At 41.1% G+C, this 17,759-nt stretch overlaps 1 protein-coding gene across 1 annotated transcript in view; it reads right to left on the minus strand.

Moving 5' to 3' along the window:
- ADGRG4 (adhesion G protein-coupled receptor G4) overlaps window positions 1–17,759 on the minus strand; it is a 139,162-nt gene that overhangs the window by 34,582 nt on the left and 86,821 nt on the right. Inside the window, 5 exon segments of the mRNA XM_060086393.1 lie at window positions 2,481–2,767; window positions 5,891–5,969; window positions 9,382–9,650; window positions 13,185–13,306; window positions 14,078–14,088. Coding sequence (XP_059942376.1) covers window positions 2,481–2,767; window positions 5,891–5,969; window positions 9,382–9,650; window positions 13,185–13,306; window positions 14,078–14,088 — 768 coding nt within the window.

Consider the following 17,759-nt stretch of genomic DNA (forward strand, 5'->3'; position numbering starts at 1 on the left):
ATTCTGTGAATTCCAATGAGCTGCCTGCCAGCTCGCCCTTTCTTCCTGACAGCCTTCCTTTTTCTTTCCAATAACAGATTGATCTGCTTACTCACTAGCACATAGGCAGGAGGGAAGATGTCAGGTTTTTGTCACCTGCGTTTTGGTTTGTGCATCCCTCCTTCAGGAATGGCTCATCAAGAGCATCATTTTTTTCACACTTGACCACAGGGCAACCCCCTTCAGCCAGAATTATTCACTTGTTTCATTGCATTCTTGTTTTGAATATTTGGGACGTGTGTGTGTGTGTGTGTGTGTGTCTATGGAACTCGAGTTTGAAACTCAGAGCTCTGAAAACACTCCCTTCTGCAAGATGGCACATTCTACCTTGTAGGCGGGACTAGGAACTAGCAAGCCTTGGTGATTGATTGACATAAAGCACATCTGACAGACGGAGACAGCTTGGCTCAGTTGACGTTGGATCTGGGCTTTGGTTTTCGTTCTCAGGAGATCTCCCATTGGATTCTGCATCTACCCATCCAGGCTTCCCGCTTAGACACCACTCTCTCCTTCTACCACAGGAATGGAGCACATGCTGTTTTTGCAAAACACCCCTCCCCCGCTTTAAGCTCTAAACTTCTTTGCTTTCTGGTTCTTTCGTCAGCTATTCCTTTAACCCCTCTTTCCATAAGGTTGAGAGTGTTTCTCCTCAGAACTCGTGTGCCCAAGAGTAGCCTGGAGTTACTGCTTAGGAAGAAATCCACACAGGCACCTAGTTCACAAATCTACCTCTGTCCACATTCTAGAGCAAGGGAGCTTCGTTCTCAAAGCATCATGCTACTGAGGCCAGGCTGTCACAGTGGAGGCCAGGTAAAGTCAAGAGATAAAGTGTAGAACCATCACCAGGTCCTCAGTTGACGATCTAAGATACAACCAAGCACTGGTAGCCTCAAAGGAAACCACGTGACAGTAGTGTGGAGAGCTCCTAAAAATTCTGTCCCTAGTGTCAGAAGGAATAAAGATGGCACATGGACGAAGAACAACATATTTTGTGTCTCTTTATATTCCAAACAGAATTGGCTATGTAAGGTTGGTGGAATCCAGTGGGACAAAAGTTCCAATTGATACACTACATTGCTGTAAAATGAGATGGTTTCTTGAATCACAGGACTTGCCGTCCAAGAGTATACTTTATTTTGGATTTTTCCCCCATGCCCTGCAGCACCTTGCCAATACCTGGCCTGTATTAACTGCAGAGCAACTCATATTTCCCAAGGTTCCTCAGGGGTTAACAACCACAATAACAAAGGATTCTGAGGTTTTTAAAATGTTAAATTTAAAACAAATTTTAAAAGTTATTTTCCCCCAGCAGAATTTCTCAGAGCTTGTACCATGCTAGTGAACATTATGTCATTTCAAGAATGGGGAGGGGTAGTTTTCTGCATTTCCCAAATTTCTTTGACCATAGAACTCTTTCTTGCTGAAGCACCCTATGGGACCACCAGTTCCCTGTACTCTGGTAAAAGGGTTTATTGAATGAATAAGTAGTTAAGAGCAATAAGGGAGACCTTAACTCAATGGACTGCCCAAGTCGACTCACAGCCTGCCCCAGTACCCCAAATGAGCTTGGCCAAACTTGAGGATAAGAGCATGGGGTGGACTTTGAGACCCCCAGGAAATCATTCTGCATGCCTCTTCCTGCCAAGATGTTCAAATAAGCAACATCAGATTATAATGAACAGCAGCAATTACTCAGAGGTGTATTAACCAGAGCCCTACCTTTTACTTCTCATGCCATCTTTGGTCTACCATTTAATAACTTCATTAATCATTTGTTCCTTTCACCAGAAAACAGACAGGAGACTAAAGAGCTATAGAGTCATTAGTTTAGGGTCATCTAATTCAACCAGCTGTGGTGACTTTTTCAAGACTGATTTGTAGCAAAACCAAGACCAGAACCTTGGCTTCTTGCCATGGCCCACTGCTCTTTGCTCTCCATGTTCAATCCTCTATGGCTCTACAATTTCCTAACCTGGCTCCTTCTCACAATATGAGGATATCTGATGCAGCCAGAGTCTATGGGGTCAACAGTTTAATGTTTCTACTGTCCAGTAATTGCTATGTTCCATGGGATTATGTACTTCAAAATGTCAACACAAGTGTGAATCTGTACACTTACGAGCACAATGTGTTGATGTAATGAATACTGTAGGGTGTACTGGCAATCGGTGTTCGATAGAGACATGGCCAACTAGCTGCTGTTGAGTTAGCTATCCGGATTTCTCTCTACATCCCTGAGTAAGAGAGAGTGAGCTCATTTAATGAAGCCCTAACATCTAGCCAATGTTTCTAGTGGCTGCCTGTCAGTTATTGACAGCAGAGGCCCCTTGGATTATTTTTTCCTCCTTTGAAAAAATACTGAATACTAAAGGTAAGATCTTCCAAAGAAGCAAAAATTTTGATGGAGGTTTAGCTAGCCAGAGAAAGTACAGAGAGGCAACAGTTATCTTGCAAAGTGTTAAAAATGGCAAAAAGATACAAGAAAAGGATCCTCACAGCTCCCCAGGCAAAAAAGGCAAACCCCCAGGTGAGCCCAAGCAAGAATGTCAGGCTGGTTGTGCCTTTGAGGTCATGCAGCATCATCTTCCGTTGAGTCTTCTGGCTTTGGGATTTCATGGAATTCGGTTGAGCAAGAACAGTGCAGAACATGGAGAGATTCATGAGAAATATGAGGCAAAAATAAGCCACCACTGAGATGTGAAAGATAGGATCATCTTTAATCCAACAACTGGAAGAGTCCAAGGAGAGAAGGCCATTGTGAGGTAGAGAAACATAAACTCCTATTTTTAATGCGACTCTGACGATCACTGAGTCAGTTTCATTTCACACGAGGACATCTAGGCCTAGAGTGTAAACCAACTCGACAGAGTTCACTCATGCTCACTGCAGGCAGAGCTGGCACCAGAACCCCAGTCTCCTGAGCCCCAGTCCAGGGTTCTTCCTAGCGTCGAGTTAAAAATCCTAGAGGATATTTCTGCCCTACACATGCAGAAACCTCTCAGTCCAATTCCCTGGGAGGCTATTCTCTTCCTCAATAGCAGAAAAACAAATTATGTAATTCCCCCCGAAGTGGCTTACACCTGAGCTTTTATTTGCAGGATAAATTCTGCTTTGCATGATAAATTTCACAGTGAAAGGACATGGGTAAGGACTGGCTTTTTGGACTGCTATATCAAATAGCGATGAGATCATCAGAGTTAATGAAAATTCAACAAGAAGAAGACAGCTCTAACTGTATTGCTTTCAAATATGATGTTTATTTTCAACCCCGCACCACAGCTAGAGGTTTGAACTCCAAAAGGCAACACTGGTCACTGGATTGATTAATGGCTTTACAGTTTCTATTAAAGAAGAATTATGCAGTGATTTATATGAACAGATACTTCATCTCATAACATTTCCAATTACTATGTGCATTACCTCTGATTTTTGAACATAGACAAACTTCACTAATTTAACTGTGTATCAACTTAGCTGAGACCTCTTTTCCAGAGCTAGGAATATCCCCTGTGGTCATATTGTTCATGTTGGTGTGGATACTTTCATCTGTATGTGAGTTTGTGTATGTTTGTGTGGGTCACAAGGGAGTAGGGGGAAAGCATTTAATTTCCCTAATAGAATCTAATACTTAGGGTTCCACAGATTTGTGGTTGCCAAGGGGGATGGGGGACGGGGGAGGGATGGATTGGGAGTTTGGGATTAGCGAATGCAAACTATTATATATATGTATAACTGAATCACTTTGCCATACACCAGAAATTAACACAACACTGTAAATCAACTTTACTTCAATAAAATAAATTTTCAGGACTTCCCTGGTGGTCCAGTGGGTAAGACTCCACGCTCCCAATGCAGGGGGCCCCGGTTTGAGCCCTGGTCGGAGAACTAGATCCTGCATGCATGCTGCAACTAAGAAGTCCACATGCTGGAACTAAAGATCCCGCGTGCTGCAACTAAGACCCAGCGCAGCCAAAATAAACAAACAAACAAATAAATAAATATTAAAAAAAATAAATTTTCTAAAAGATTTTAGATTTAATAAATATTGCTGCTGCATTCCTGCACATGCTTATTAGCCAATATGAAGTGCAATGAATTGGGCATTCATTGCAAAATGTCTGTTGCTTATAACAATAAAGACATTCAACTTTGTGGTAAAAAAAAAAAACAGAAAAACTTAAGTTTCCCTGAATATCATCTTCAGCCTTAAAAGAGGCTATAGAAAACTCTTTTAAAAAGGCGGCACTATATATTTGGTTAGAGAATCATCTCCAAGACATACTGTTAAGTACGAAGCAGTGTATATCTACTATTTGGGTGACAAAGTGTACAAGAGAAAATCTACACAAATCCCATTGTTTGGCAATAAGAGTTGCATCAAGGGACGGAAACTGGGAAGCTTGGTGTTGGGAGTGGACTTTACTTTTCATCCTCTACCCTTTTGTACATTTGAATTTTCTACCGTGTGCATGTGTACTTCTTCAAAATATAATTTTTGTTTGTTTCTTTTTTTACATCTTTATTGGAGTATAATTGCTTTACAAAATATAATTATTTTTTAAAAGCTCTTAGAGCAGTCTGCCTCCTACTAACCAATTCACATATGAAAGGGCTTTTTCAGGGGGAGTGGAGTTGGTTTTGTTCTGGTTTTGCTTTTGCTCTTGATCTTTGAAGAAGAATCACCATTAGATACACACTGGGGACCCTTTAAGTCACAAAACAAGCAAGGAGGGAGGATGGAGGAGAAGATGAAAAGGAAGGGAAGAGAAAAGGGAGAGAGAGAAAGGATAAGGAGCAATTATAATTACAAGGCATCTGCTGGCAGGGGCAATATAATTTTGACCCTCTGGAAACTGTCAGCTCAATATGAAAGACGGAGAAGTTTGGAGGGCAAGACCTTGTGCATTTGATTCCAGTCCAGTGGGAGAGGAACTCTATAGTGAAAAAGAACTTGAGAGGCTACGATACAGAGAATGGATACGGGTAAGTAAAAAACAATCCAAAGTGTAAAGTGAGGTTGTGCAGTCTGAAGGACTGCATGGTAACTAACTACAGGCCTGTAAAAGAAGGTTCTGGAGAGGTAGAGCGACTTGAATAGCTACTCTCTGGCACCTGTGGTTGAGAGAACCAAAGAGATGGGCTTTATATATCAAAAAGAGCAAAGAAAAAGAAAGAAAGAAAAGAACAACAACAGGACAACAAAGCTGAGCCAATTTACAGAGGAAAGTGGTGGAGTCTTCTTCAGGGGAGACCTTTGTCGTTGAAATACAGGAATGCTTTCCAACCCGTTTCAGTATTTCGTTATAGTGGCCGCTCCAACTCCTAAGTTCTGCAAGCTTTCTAACCATGATAGCTGCCAGATGTCTATAATGCCAATTTCTTTTATTATGTTTTCTTGCATTGTATTTACATCATTATTATAGTCCCATTTAATAAATCTGAGAGCTCTTTACCAGTCAAAAAATTAAATAAATAAATAGATAAATAAACTATTCATTAATTAATAATCACTGCCAGATGTGTATCACCAACGGAACAGGCCACATGCTGAGCACTTTATATACATGGTGTCATTTTAATCTGCACCCAACACTGAGAGCAAACATTATTATCCCCATTTCCCAGAGGAGGAAATGGAAGGAAGAGGTAAAGTAAGTTGACCAAGGTCATACTGAGCGCAGACACCTAACCATTATATCAGTGCACCCATGACTTTGTTAGGGTAAAAAGGCTGAGGCCAATTTCCTCCCTGAAGCCAGTGTCAAGACCAAGCCCCAGGCCAGGGAGCACCTCACCATACCCTGATGGTCAAGAGCATCACCACTGGAGCAGCAGACATGCTGGTACTTACAATGGAGTCATTGAGCTCAGAGTCCCATACAGATCTTTTTTCACACTGAGTATGATCACCACCACAATCTCTAGGATTCCTAGAGTGAGAAGGCAAGCCAAAGGCATCCCATTAGGAAGTGGAAGAGCTCCTGATCAATGACTGTTGGCGCTGATACATTAAGACACTTTAAATGAGCCACAGATGTGCGGGCATCAAAATACCATTGTTTGCAAAATGTTTGTGAATTCTTCCAGGTTAAACATTTCTAGGAGTTCTCCAATCTGCTAAACTAAACAGCATGCCAATGGCTTCAGTACAACACCCACTGGTTATTAAAAATAGCACAAGTGCCAAAAATCAACTTGGCACATCTAGTTCATGGGAATGCAATTTCGCATAAAGCATTTCTTCTCAGAGGATCGGCTGCCAATTTGTCTCTCTTTCAATACTGCCCCTTAGTTCCCGGTCTCTTTTTGTCTAGGCCACCTTGGAGGAAGGGCACAGGCAATCAGCTGCAGCCTTCAGTGCTTTTCTGACAGGGGAGCCGTTTCCACGCTAGTTACTAGTTTGACATTTTGACTAGATCAACCAGTTAACGATCAGTCAATTCAGCCCGAGTATAATAAAGCAATCAGTTCAGTCAAAATGGTCAAACGTGACATGAGTATAGACACAGGGTTTAAAAATCCAATTACGTGTACATTTGCAAAACTTAAAAGACTTCTTTCTTTTTCACAATGTATTTCTCCTAAACTAGGAGCATAACACCTGCACACATTTTAGGGGTTTTGTAAGATACTTTCCGAAGCTGTTTCAAACCCCAGAGTGCCAAGCATCTTAAGAAATCCTCCACTGGGGCTTCCCTAGTGGCACAGTGGTTGAGAGTCCGCCTGCCGATGCAGGGGACACGGGTTCGTGCCCCGGTCCGGGAGGATCCCACATGCCGTGGAGCAGCTAGGCCCGTGAGCCATGGCCGCTGAGCCTGCGCGTCCAGAGCCTGTGCTCCGCAACAGGAGAGGCCACAACAATGAGAGGCCTGTGTAGCGCCAAAAAAAAAAAAAAAAAAAAAGAAAAAAGAAATCCTCCATTGTCCTATCCTGTGATTAACAGGACAATCCCTTCTGCTCTGTGTGTGGCACACCTAGCACACGGCCCAGCACAATGCAGACGAGAAAAATACCAGTTGGGGGCCGGAAGCGAGGGATGGAGGGAGGTCTCGCATTTAGAAAGAAAGTTGTGAGACAGTCCCCAAGCTGTGTTAACACTTTGCTAATTAAAACAAAAAAAATGCCTACTGGTTATTAAAAAATGTGCACAAATAAATCTACTGCCTTCGACAGGGATTTAAATAAAGGAATGAAACCTTTTCAGCAGGTTGTTTTGGCATTAGGAAGACAGAACTTCAAACACAAACAGAGACTAATATTTATTTTCCTAACAGTTGATTGCATCTGTCTAATATTTAAATGTTCTGAGACTCCCTGTAGTGGGCCAACTCTGCAGCGGCTCCCTGGCCAACTTTGCAGGGATCCAGAGACCGAGCAGGCAAAGGCTTGTACCACGACTGATCTGAGTTTTGGTGGAATGCCTTGTGATCCTCCACGAATTTGAGAAGATGAGGCAGGCCTGTGAGGAGGGGCTCCGAGGCCATCTCCTACTCTTCTCCCCACGTCCTCCAGAAGGCTGTCATGATGCAGCTTCTCATTGCCTCCCGGGCTCTGAGGCAGGGTGGGGCTTTGCACCCCGCGCCCTCAGAGCTGCACAATAGAAACCACATAGCTTCACCTGAGAGCTGGCTCGTCAGCAGCAGGGAATCCTGCAACTCGTGTGGCAGCCATCTGCTCTCTTTTGTTTGGGTGTCATTCTTTATAGTGTGGGGAGAAAAGACCTGGGAGCTGGCAGCTTTAGCTACTTGTCTTTTCACTGTCTATATAAGTCATCATCTGAGTCTGAAAGCGGCTCGTTGTATCTTTACTGGTTGAGCCCGTCAGGCCTTCACCTTGGCTTGGCCTTGGCTTGGGTGTTTACTTGACACTCCTCAAGTTTTTCCTGCCTCCAATTACCAAGCCTTAGCCTTGCCTGCCTCCCCCTGCACCCCAGAAAGTGTGTGTGGAATGTGCAGATCAAAGAGACGAGCAGCCAGCCCTGGGGAATACCAACACGAAGAAGCAGGTGAAGGAAGAAGGGTCAGACGAGGAAGCCAAGAATGAGTGATGCCAGGGGACTGAGTGCTATTTCCAGCCCCTGCACAGTTAGCCAGATGTGGGTTATCCGCCTTCTGGATTATTCATGAAGCCTCTTCCACTACATTTTTCAATCTTCCAGGTGACTCGAGGTGAGGGTTGCCAGGCACAAAAGGGAGTGTTCTGACTGCTTTTGGCTTTGTATTTCTGATGGGTTCCAAACTATACTCAAACCATTTTTTAGATCACGCTTTGTTTAGCATTTGCCCGTCTCTGCTCCCCACATTACCATGGGTAATAGCACTAACCGTGTATCTGAAGAAAGCATGTACTACGTCAATGAACTCATTAAAAGGATGAATAGCTAATTGCAAACCTACTGTCTTCACCAAGGCAGTAGAAGATAAAATCTATCTTCCCAGGTATCCTACGCATCTCACTTAATACACATCTCTTATGGATCCAACACATTTTCTGAACCTCAAAGCCGGTTTGAATAGACAAGGGGTGGGGAAGGGCTGAGTTGTCCATGTCAGTTAGAAATGCAGGAAAGCCAACCAATGAAATGACATTTAAATTAAGAACTGTTCATGCTGAGTTCCTACCTGGCTTCTTCTATAGGGCAGCAGAACGGTGACAGTCATGAGGCGTGGTGTGAATGGTGGCATGTCTGAGCCAGCACCCTCTCACATTTTGCAAGTCTCTTCCCTGGCCCTTAAACAATATGACTGGATCCTAGAGGTCAAAGTCCAAACTATGGAGACAGACTCCCTGGTTCAAATCCCAGTTCTGCCAGTTACTAGCTGTGTAAACTCTGGCAAATTACCTAATCTCTTTGTGCCTCAGCATTCTCATCTCTTAAATGGGAATAATGATGAAACCTTTCCCAGAGAGGTATTGTAAAGATTAAATGAGTATGAGACACTTAGACTAAACGAGACACTTCGAACCGCATCAGGCACATGGAGCGCTACCTCAGTGTTGGCTGTTGTGTCCGTGTGTATTTGCTGGGATTGTAACTTGAGTAAAGGGAAGGATAAAAGCTGACAGGTTCACTACTGTAGATCCAGCATTTAGCACAGCACACAAGCAGGTGCTCAGTAAATATGTTTGGACCGATTCCTCACCATAGAGGTTAAAAGTTGAATTTATAGAGCAATACAGACAGAAAAAGAAATGCCCACCCAAACACCAGTGAAGCAATCCTTAACTCCTTACCTACGATAATAACAGCATTTGGTCCCAAATAATTTGTCTAATGGAGCTAGAATTAGACAGACACAGGCTTGAAACAAAGGCATCAAGGACCATAGCAGATATACTTACCCCAACGAAACAGAAAAAATTTAAGGATATAATTGGGAATGTATATGTTGAAGACTTTGAGTAGAGCAAACTACATGTGGACTGCCTGCAGACCCATCCAAGTCAAAGAAACGAGCAGGAAGTAATGAAGTGCCACAGAGGCTATGATACAAAGGCCCAATTTCTGAAATGATGATGACCAGGAAGTGACCAGGAATACCAGGTTTAGCATCAGTAGTGTTGTGCACAGGTTGATCAGGATTTTGGAAGGATGATCATTTCGAAGTTTGCTAAAGGAAAAGGCACAATGTTAGGTAGGGTCTCTGTTTTTGATTAAGCATTGTCATGTTTTATCTGCATAATAAGTGAAAGAATAAAAGAACTGCCTATTAAAATTAAATTATTCATATTATCTTACATGTACTGAATTTTCGAGTCCCCCGTCTCTTTCCAGGTAGAGTGAAAGTATTCTAAACATGGTGACCTTCACTGACAGGAATAATAATATCCTCTCTCAGCTAAGCAGTCCCCTTTTTTCTGTTTCTTTTTCTCATTTGAAGAGAAGGAAGGAAAGAGTTTCCTGGATACTACAATTCTCCCACCACTCCTTCAGCAGACTCAAGGCTGGATCTACATATGACCAAATAGCAGGATGACTTATGGAAACCATTTCAAGCTATTTGGGTATTTCCAAAGATCCAGATATTTGGCATCATGGAAATATGACCTTAAGTTTCACTAAGTGATCACAATTGTACTTGTGAAAACTGATCCTGTATTTTCCAAATTAAAAAAAAATCTTTCCCTGTGATTCTTTTTCATTTCTATTATATGTCTATTGATTTAAATCTTGCAATTTTCATTTTGTGTGTACGTGGGTTTTTAATATTGGAGTAAGTAGTAAAGTACACAAGTCCTAAGAATGCAACTCAATGAATCTTTACAAATGAATACACCCGCAGAACCTCCACACAGATCAAGAGGTAGAGTATTTACAGCGTCTCAGAAGGCTCCTTCATTCTTTCTCCCATTCAATACCCTCCACTAGAGGTAACCAATAGTTTAACTTCTATCCACATAGGTTAATTTTGCCTGTACTTGGAACTTCAAATAAATGGAACCATACAGCATGTTCTCTTCTTTTTCTTGCTTCCTTTGCTCAACTCTCTGTCTATGAGATTTAGATATTACATTATCTCATGTAGAAGTATAGTTGAACCTTGAGAGTTAGGGGACACTGACCCTCCGAGCAGTCAAAAATCCGCTTATAACTTGTAGTTGTCCCTCCTCCTTATCCACGGTTCTGTATCCTCAGATTCATCCAGCCCAGAATCATGGAGTCCCCATAGTATTCACTATTGAAAAAATCTGCATATAAGCGAAACTTCACAGTTTGTTTGAACAACAAACCTGTGTTGTTCAAGGGCCAATTGTAGATTATTCATTTTTACTGCTGTGAAGCATTCTATTTTATGAATATATTACAAGTTATTCAACTAGTCAACTGTTAATGTACATTGGGGTTGTTTCCAATTTTGGGCCACTATAAGTGAAGCTGCTGTGAATATTCTTGTATATATCTTTCCGTGGACATATACAATCATCTTTACCTAACAGTGAAATTTCTGGGTCAACAGCTGATGGATATTTATCTTTAGTAAGTACTGCCAAAGAATTTTCCAAAGTGTCTGTGCCATTTGTAGTTCTCCATACCCTTGTTGACCCTTGCTATTTTCAGTATTTTTGACTTTAGCCATTCTGGTGGGTGCATAAAAGTATAATTGTGGTTTTGATTAGCATTTTTCTGATGAGTAATGATTTTGAGAACCTTGTCATATGCTTGTTAGCCATTTGGGTAGAGGTTAGGACTAGACATGCATATCTTCTTTTGTGAGGTGCTTGCTCAAGTCTTTTGCCCATTTTTAACTGTATTGTCTTTCTTTTGCCTTTTGCTCTGTAGTTTTAATATATTCTGCATACAAATCCTTTGTCAGATATATGCATTGTGAATATCTTCTCCCAATCTGTGGTTTGCCTTTTCACTATTTTCATGGTATCTTTTTTTTTTTTTTTTTTTTTTTTTTTTGCGGTACGCGGGCCTCTCACTGGTGTGACCTCTCCCGTTGCGGAGCACAGGCTCCAGACATGCAGGCTCAGCGGCCATGGCTCACGGGTCCAGCCGCTCTGTGGCATGTGGGATCTTCCTGGACCGGGGCACGAACCCGTGTTCCCTGCATCGACAGGCAGACTCTCAACCACTGCGCCACCAGGGAAGCCCCATGAGATCTCTTAATTCTGGCTGGGGCCACAGCTCTCCAAGCACCCCCCATAACCAATTTCTCATTGCCCTCCAATTCCTTGGAGATTGCAAGAGTGTTTCAGGAATGTTCACTAGGCCTAATGATAGGCGGCTCAATCTTGTATCCATAAGGCTTGACCCCAGCTGTGAGCCCCAAATTCAACAGTTCCACAAGAAGCACCACCTCACATCAGACCTCCACTGACCATCTACAGTCTCCTCCTGGACTTTGCACCAGGAGGACGTGGCAAATTCTTATGTTACCAAATGCTTTAAAGGACACATACCAGATCACCATGCAGCAGTAACATACTATTTTCTCACTTGTAAACCCCAAGATTCTTGGGGTTCGTTTTAAAACCAACTCACAAATGGTCCGTGTGTGTGTGTGTGTGTGTGTGTGTGTGCGTGTCTAGTGTTTGAGAAAACATTGAGAAGAAAACACTTGTGTGTAGTTGTCATTGTATGGTAACGATCACAAGGAAAGGTATTTACCTCTGATTTTTCATTTTTCTAGAATTATGATCAAGTTCACTGTGCCTTTTGGGACTTTGGGAATAACAGTAAGTATTTTTCTTAGCAAGCTTTGGCTTTGGTTCACAATGAGACTTTGCCCCTGACCATGTTGCCATCTGGCAGTTACATGGGAGCAAGTTGTACTGAAGTTACTGTCTTATCAGACCCTACAGGGAACACTGAATGACCAAGATACAAATATGAGTTTCATATCTAATTAGGGCATGGGAGGTTTTGTAAAACTTTCTTTTTGAGAAGATACTTATTTTGGAGATCAGGAAAAGAAATCACATAACTCAGCAAGCTGGAAGAAAGAAAGTTGCAAGACCCAGTGCAGAACAGCCTTGAGCTGTTTGAAGAAATTTGAGGGATGAAGATCTGGCTCTCTTTATCTGTCTTTCCCATTAGACTTGCCACATTTTTCCTTCTTCTCTTCTATATTGACTGTGTGACCAGGGAAGCCCTCATGGTATCTTTTGATGAAAAGAAGTTCTTAATTTTAGTGAAGTCTGATTTTTCAACTTTTTCTTTTATGATTAGTGTTTTTGTATCCTGTTAGAGAAATCTTCTCTTGTCTCAACCCTCTTGCTTTTTTAATTTATTTACTTATTTATTTATTTGAGTAATTCTGATTCATTAAATTTTTTTAAACGTCTTTATTGGAGTATAATTGCTTTACAATGGTGTGTTAGTTTCTGCTTTATAACAGAGTAAATCAGCTATACATATACATATATCCCCATATCTCCTCCCTCTTGCATCTCCCTCCCACCCTCCCTATCCCAGCTCTTGCTTTTTTTTAATTTAATTATAATCTTTTTTCTTTCTCAGAGGAGCCTTGGTTGTTTTGTTTTGTTTTTAACCTGCCCACTTCATAATCTAATGGATCTGACCTCTCCCTATTGTGATAAGAAACTTTTTGTGAAATTAACATGAAATCAACAAGGTTACAATGCCAATAGCATCCAGCAAACCAAATTAAATTTAGAGTAAGACTCTACCAACTTACTGAAAAGCTATGTATGTCTCTATTGCAACTCCCAGGAAAATGGAGGAGATTCCACATCCGATGTATGTTATAAGCACTAATATCCGTTCATTCACTGCATCCACTGCAGACCTGGATAAATCCTAGGGAATGCAATGTGTTGTATTTTATTCATTTGCCAGGGCAAGTTTATGATAAAACACTTCCAGTGCTCACTAACAGGAGGTTCCCAGGATGTACAACATCTCTGTTAAAGCTCTTATAAAACCAGAGTATGTACATGGATATATGATAACACTGTATATTGTTGGTTGAGTGTGCCTAGTGCAACTTACTGTGTATAGGGCATGGAGAGCCATCAACAGTACTGGAAGAACATTTAGTCCTTGGTTTTATTGTCATTAACATGTTCCACACTTCAAATATAACCAAACTAATAGATGTGAATTTGGGATACAAAGTGAATTATTATCTGTACTTCACTAAAATTAAGAACTTCTTTTCATCAAAAGATACCATGAGGGCTTCCCTGGTCACATAGTCAATATAGAAGAGAAGAAGACTTGCCACATTTTTCCTTCTTCTCTTCTACATTGACTCTCACTATTTTCTCACTTGTAAACCCCAAGATTCTTGGGGTTCGTTTTAAAACCAACTCACAAATGGTCCGTGTGTGTGTGTGTGTGTGTGTGTGTGTGTGCGTGTCTAGTGTTTGAGAAAACATTGAGAAGAAAACACTTGTGTGTAGTTGTCATTGTATGGTAACGATCACAAGGAAAGGTATTTACCTCTGATTTTTCATTTTTCTAGAATTATGATCAAGTTCACTGTGCCTTTTGGGACTTTGGGAATAACAGTAAGTATTTTTCTTAGCAAGCTTTGGCTTTGGTTCGCAATGAGACTTTGCCCCTGACCATGTTGCCATCTGGCAGTTACATGGGAGCAAGTTGTACTGAAGTTACTGTCTTATCAGACCCTACAGGGAACACTGAATGACCAAGATACAAATATGAGTTTCATATCTAATTAGGGCATGGGAGGTTTTGTAAAACTTTCTTTTTGAGAAGATACTTATTTTGGAGATCAGGAAAAGAAATCACATAACTCAGCAAGCTGGAAGAAAGAAAGTTGCAAGACCCAGTGCAGAACAGCCTTGAGCTGTTTGAAGAAATTTGAGGGATGAAGATCTGGCTCTCTTTATCTGTCTTTCCCATTAGACTTGCCACATTTTTCCTTCTTCTCTTCTACATTGACTCTGTGACCTTGGGTGGTCCATTTACTCTCTAGGGGCTTCAATCTTTTTATCTTTTCAGGAAGGGGATAAGACTTTCTAGTTGGTCTCAAAGGGCCCTTCCTGCTTGACTGGGTATGAGTCTTTGGGGACCATAAGAGAAGGGGTTGTGGAAATAATGCTATTTGCAGCAACATGGATGGACCTCGAGGTTGTCACATTGAGTGAAGTAAGACAGAGAAAGGCAAATACCATATGATATCGCTTATATGTGGACTCTAAAAAAATGGTACAAATGAACTTATTTACAAAACAGAAATAGAGTCACAGATGTGAAAAATTGGTTTTTTTACATGGTTACCCGGGGGGAAAGGGGGGAGGGATAAATTGGGAGACTGGGATTGACATGTACACACTACTATATATAAAATCGATAACCAACAAGGACCTACTGTATAGCAAGGGGAACTCTACTCAATATTCTGTAATAACCTATATGGGAAAAGAATCTAAAAAAAGTGGTTATATGTATATGTATAACTGATTCACTTTGCTGTACAGCAGAAACTAACACAATGTTGTAAATCAACTACACTCCAATAAAAATTTTTTAAAAAGAGAAGGGGTCGTGGAAGGGGATTGCTGAATGGGTTCCTCTTAAGCTTGTCATTGCCATTGGAATCTCCAGGGATATAGCCAAATCTCAGAGAATTCCCACATGGAAGCAATTGCCCCTGGAATGCCAGGAGTGGCTCTGGGACCAGTCCTTCCACCTGTGGAAGCTCTGCCTGGGACTTTTCCTTTTTTTAGTATCCTCGGAGTTCTGTTGAAAAAAGGGGGAAATTCTCTTCCCATTCGACTCCCTGCCATGTGGAATACTACTGCTTTCCTACAACAGATATAGCGCTGTCCTTTTCTGGTCCCCTCCAAGTCGCCCAGGATAAGATTCCCGTAAAATGATAGGCTTTGTTCCCCACAACCTCAGTAAGTTGATCTGTGTGTTCATAATGCCTCTTGCTGGGCTCCTCCCAGGTCATCTTTGGCCCCTACCCCTCTGTCCATGGATCCAGAACTTCTGGAATCTATTGTCATTATCCTGGATGGACAAATTTTGACCACACTTAGCTGCCTGCCCTAGGATAACCCCTCTGGTCTAGTACTACTCTGGGGGTTTTACTCTAAACCTGGTCTAGTATGCAAGGTCTACAGGTTCTCGAGGTATGTGGGTTAGTTTTAGAACCCTGAATATGCTTAGGAGTGAGAAACTAGGCAGGTGGCAAATAGACCAGAGGTTTTAATTGGCCCTAAGGAGTTCCAGACCATCATCTGGCTTAAATGCAAAGCACTTGAGACCATTTGAATTCTGGGTTGAGCTGGCTGTTTCAGATGTTTATTCCAGTCCCACCAAGGAGGCCCATGTGTCAGCCTATATTCCATAGCTCATGCCCTTCAAAAAGTTATAGATCTACCTGTTTCCCCTTTGTGCTCCTTGAAAAAACAGTCCTTACTCTGTCATTCCAGCATGGTGGTAGAACTGTTGTTCATCATTAGAGTCTATCCTAATCTGTAGAAGAATGGGAAAAGTGAGAACCAAAGAAGTTATGCCATTTATGAAGTTACCCACAAGTCAATTTTGCCTATTAGACTTAATTTAATTTCAGTGTTCAATTATACAGCTATCCTGCTGTCTTAACAAACGATACTAATTATAGCACACTTTGGAAAGGTACATATAATGAAAAGTTAAACATTTCTGAGAAAAGCAAAATTGCTTTGAAATTCCCTTCTGTCGCTTGCAGATGGGCAAGGTGGATGGAATTCGTCAGGCTGTAAAGTAAAGGAAACAAACCTAAATTACACAGTCTGTCAGTGTGACCATCTCGCCCATTTTGGAGTCTTAATGGTGAGTTGTCTCTCAATCACTCCTTGATAGAATTTTGACAACTTTTATTAGATTACAGACCAGAAATATATGTGTGAACTAAGTTGTGGAAAAGTTCCATGCAAGTGGAAAAACAGCCCCCTACCTTGTTCACTCAAAGTAGAGCAAATTGAAACAAATATTTATTTTTCTCCTTACAAAATTTATGTCTGCTTGTCAAAATACAAACATTACAGAAAAGGTCCCTATAATCCCCCTCCCAAGAGATCACCACCTTTAACACCTTTATGTATATTCTTTATGTATATTCTTATGTATATTCTTTTCCTGTGTGTATATTAATATATGTTTTTGTTTTATAAAAATGGGGTCGAATTATTCATACTGTTTTTACCACTTGCTTTTCACCTAACAATATATATTGGACAGCTTTCAGGCAAATACATATCCATCTACTTAATTTTTTAAAAATACATTTATAGTATTCCATTGTGTGGATTTAACACAATGAATTTAACCAGTCCCCTATAGGTAGGCATTTGAGTTGTTACTGTTTTTCTCCGTTATGAACAATGCTGTAATACACATTTTTGTTTGTCTTCTAATATTGGTGCAAGCATTTCTGTAGAATAAATCGATGGAAGTAGAATTGCTTCCAATTAAAATATTAAATTGTAATAGATACTGTCTAATTGCACTGTAGGGAAGTGCATATATTTTTAGTGCTCGTGGTACTTAACCAAACAAGAATTATCTGATCAATTTGCATATCCAGGCTTAGAGCCTCAGAGTCATTGTTAACCTTTCTATCTCCTTCGTTTCCTATGGTCCTCCCTAACATCAGGACTTGATGCGTTTTCCTTCAAAATGGCTCTCAAATGTGTTTCCTTCTTCTCTACCCACCCTTGAGTACTTTCTTAGCTCTCCTAAATTACTTTATTGTACATATTAGATACTAGTATCTGAATGTGTTGTGTATGAGTTGTTTCTTCTACTAATGGTAAACTCCTTGAGGGCTGAGAGTCTGTTTTATATTTTTCTTTTTTTTTTTACCATATCTATTCAACAAATAAGAAGTGCTCCATTGATACTTATTGAACTTTAAGAATTTTGTTTACTCCCCTGCAAATTGGTTAGAACATTATGGCATGAGTCAAAAGACCAGGGCCCACAGTCCAGCTCTGTCACTAACTATCTGTGTGATCTTGGTCAGGTTATTTTACTTGTTTGGACCTTACACTTGTCTTCTGAAATGTGAAAGATTGGAATAGACCAGGGTTTCTTAACCTCAGCACTATTGCTCTTCTGGGCCAAATAATTCTTTGTTGTGGGTGCCGTTTTGTGCATCTAGGATGTTTAGCAGCATTCCTGGCCTCTACCCACTAGATGCCAGTAGCACCCTCTCCAGTTGTGACAACCAAAAATGTCTCCAGACGTTGCCACATGTCCCCGGGCAGGGGCAAAATTGTGTCCAGTTGAGAAC

The sequence above is a fragment of the Mesoplodon densirostris genome, chromosome X (genome assembly GCF_025265405.1).
Source record: "Mesoplodon densirostris isolate mMesDen1 chromosome X, mMesDen1 primary haplotype, whole genome shotgun sequence".
Lineage (NCBI taxonomy): Eukaryota > Metazoa > Chordata > Mammalia > Artiodactyla > Ziphiidae > Mesoplodon > Mesoplodon densirostris.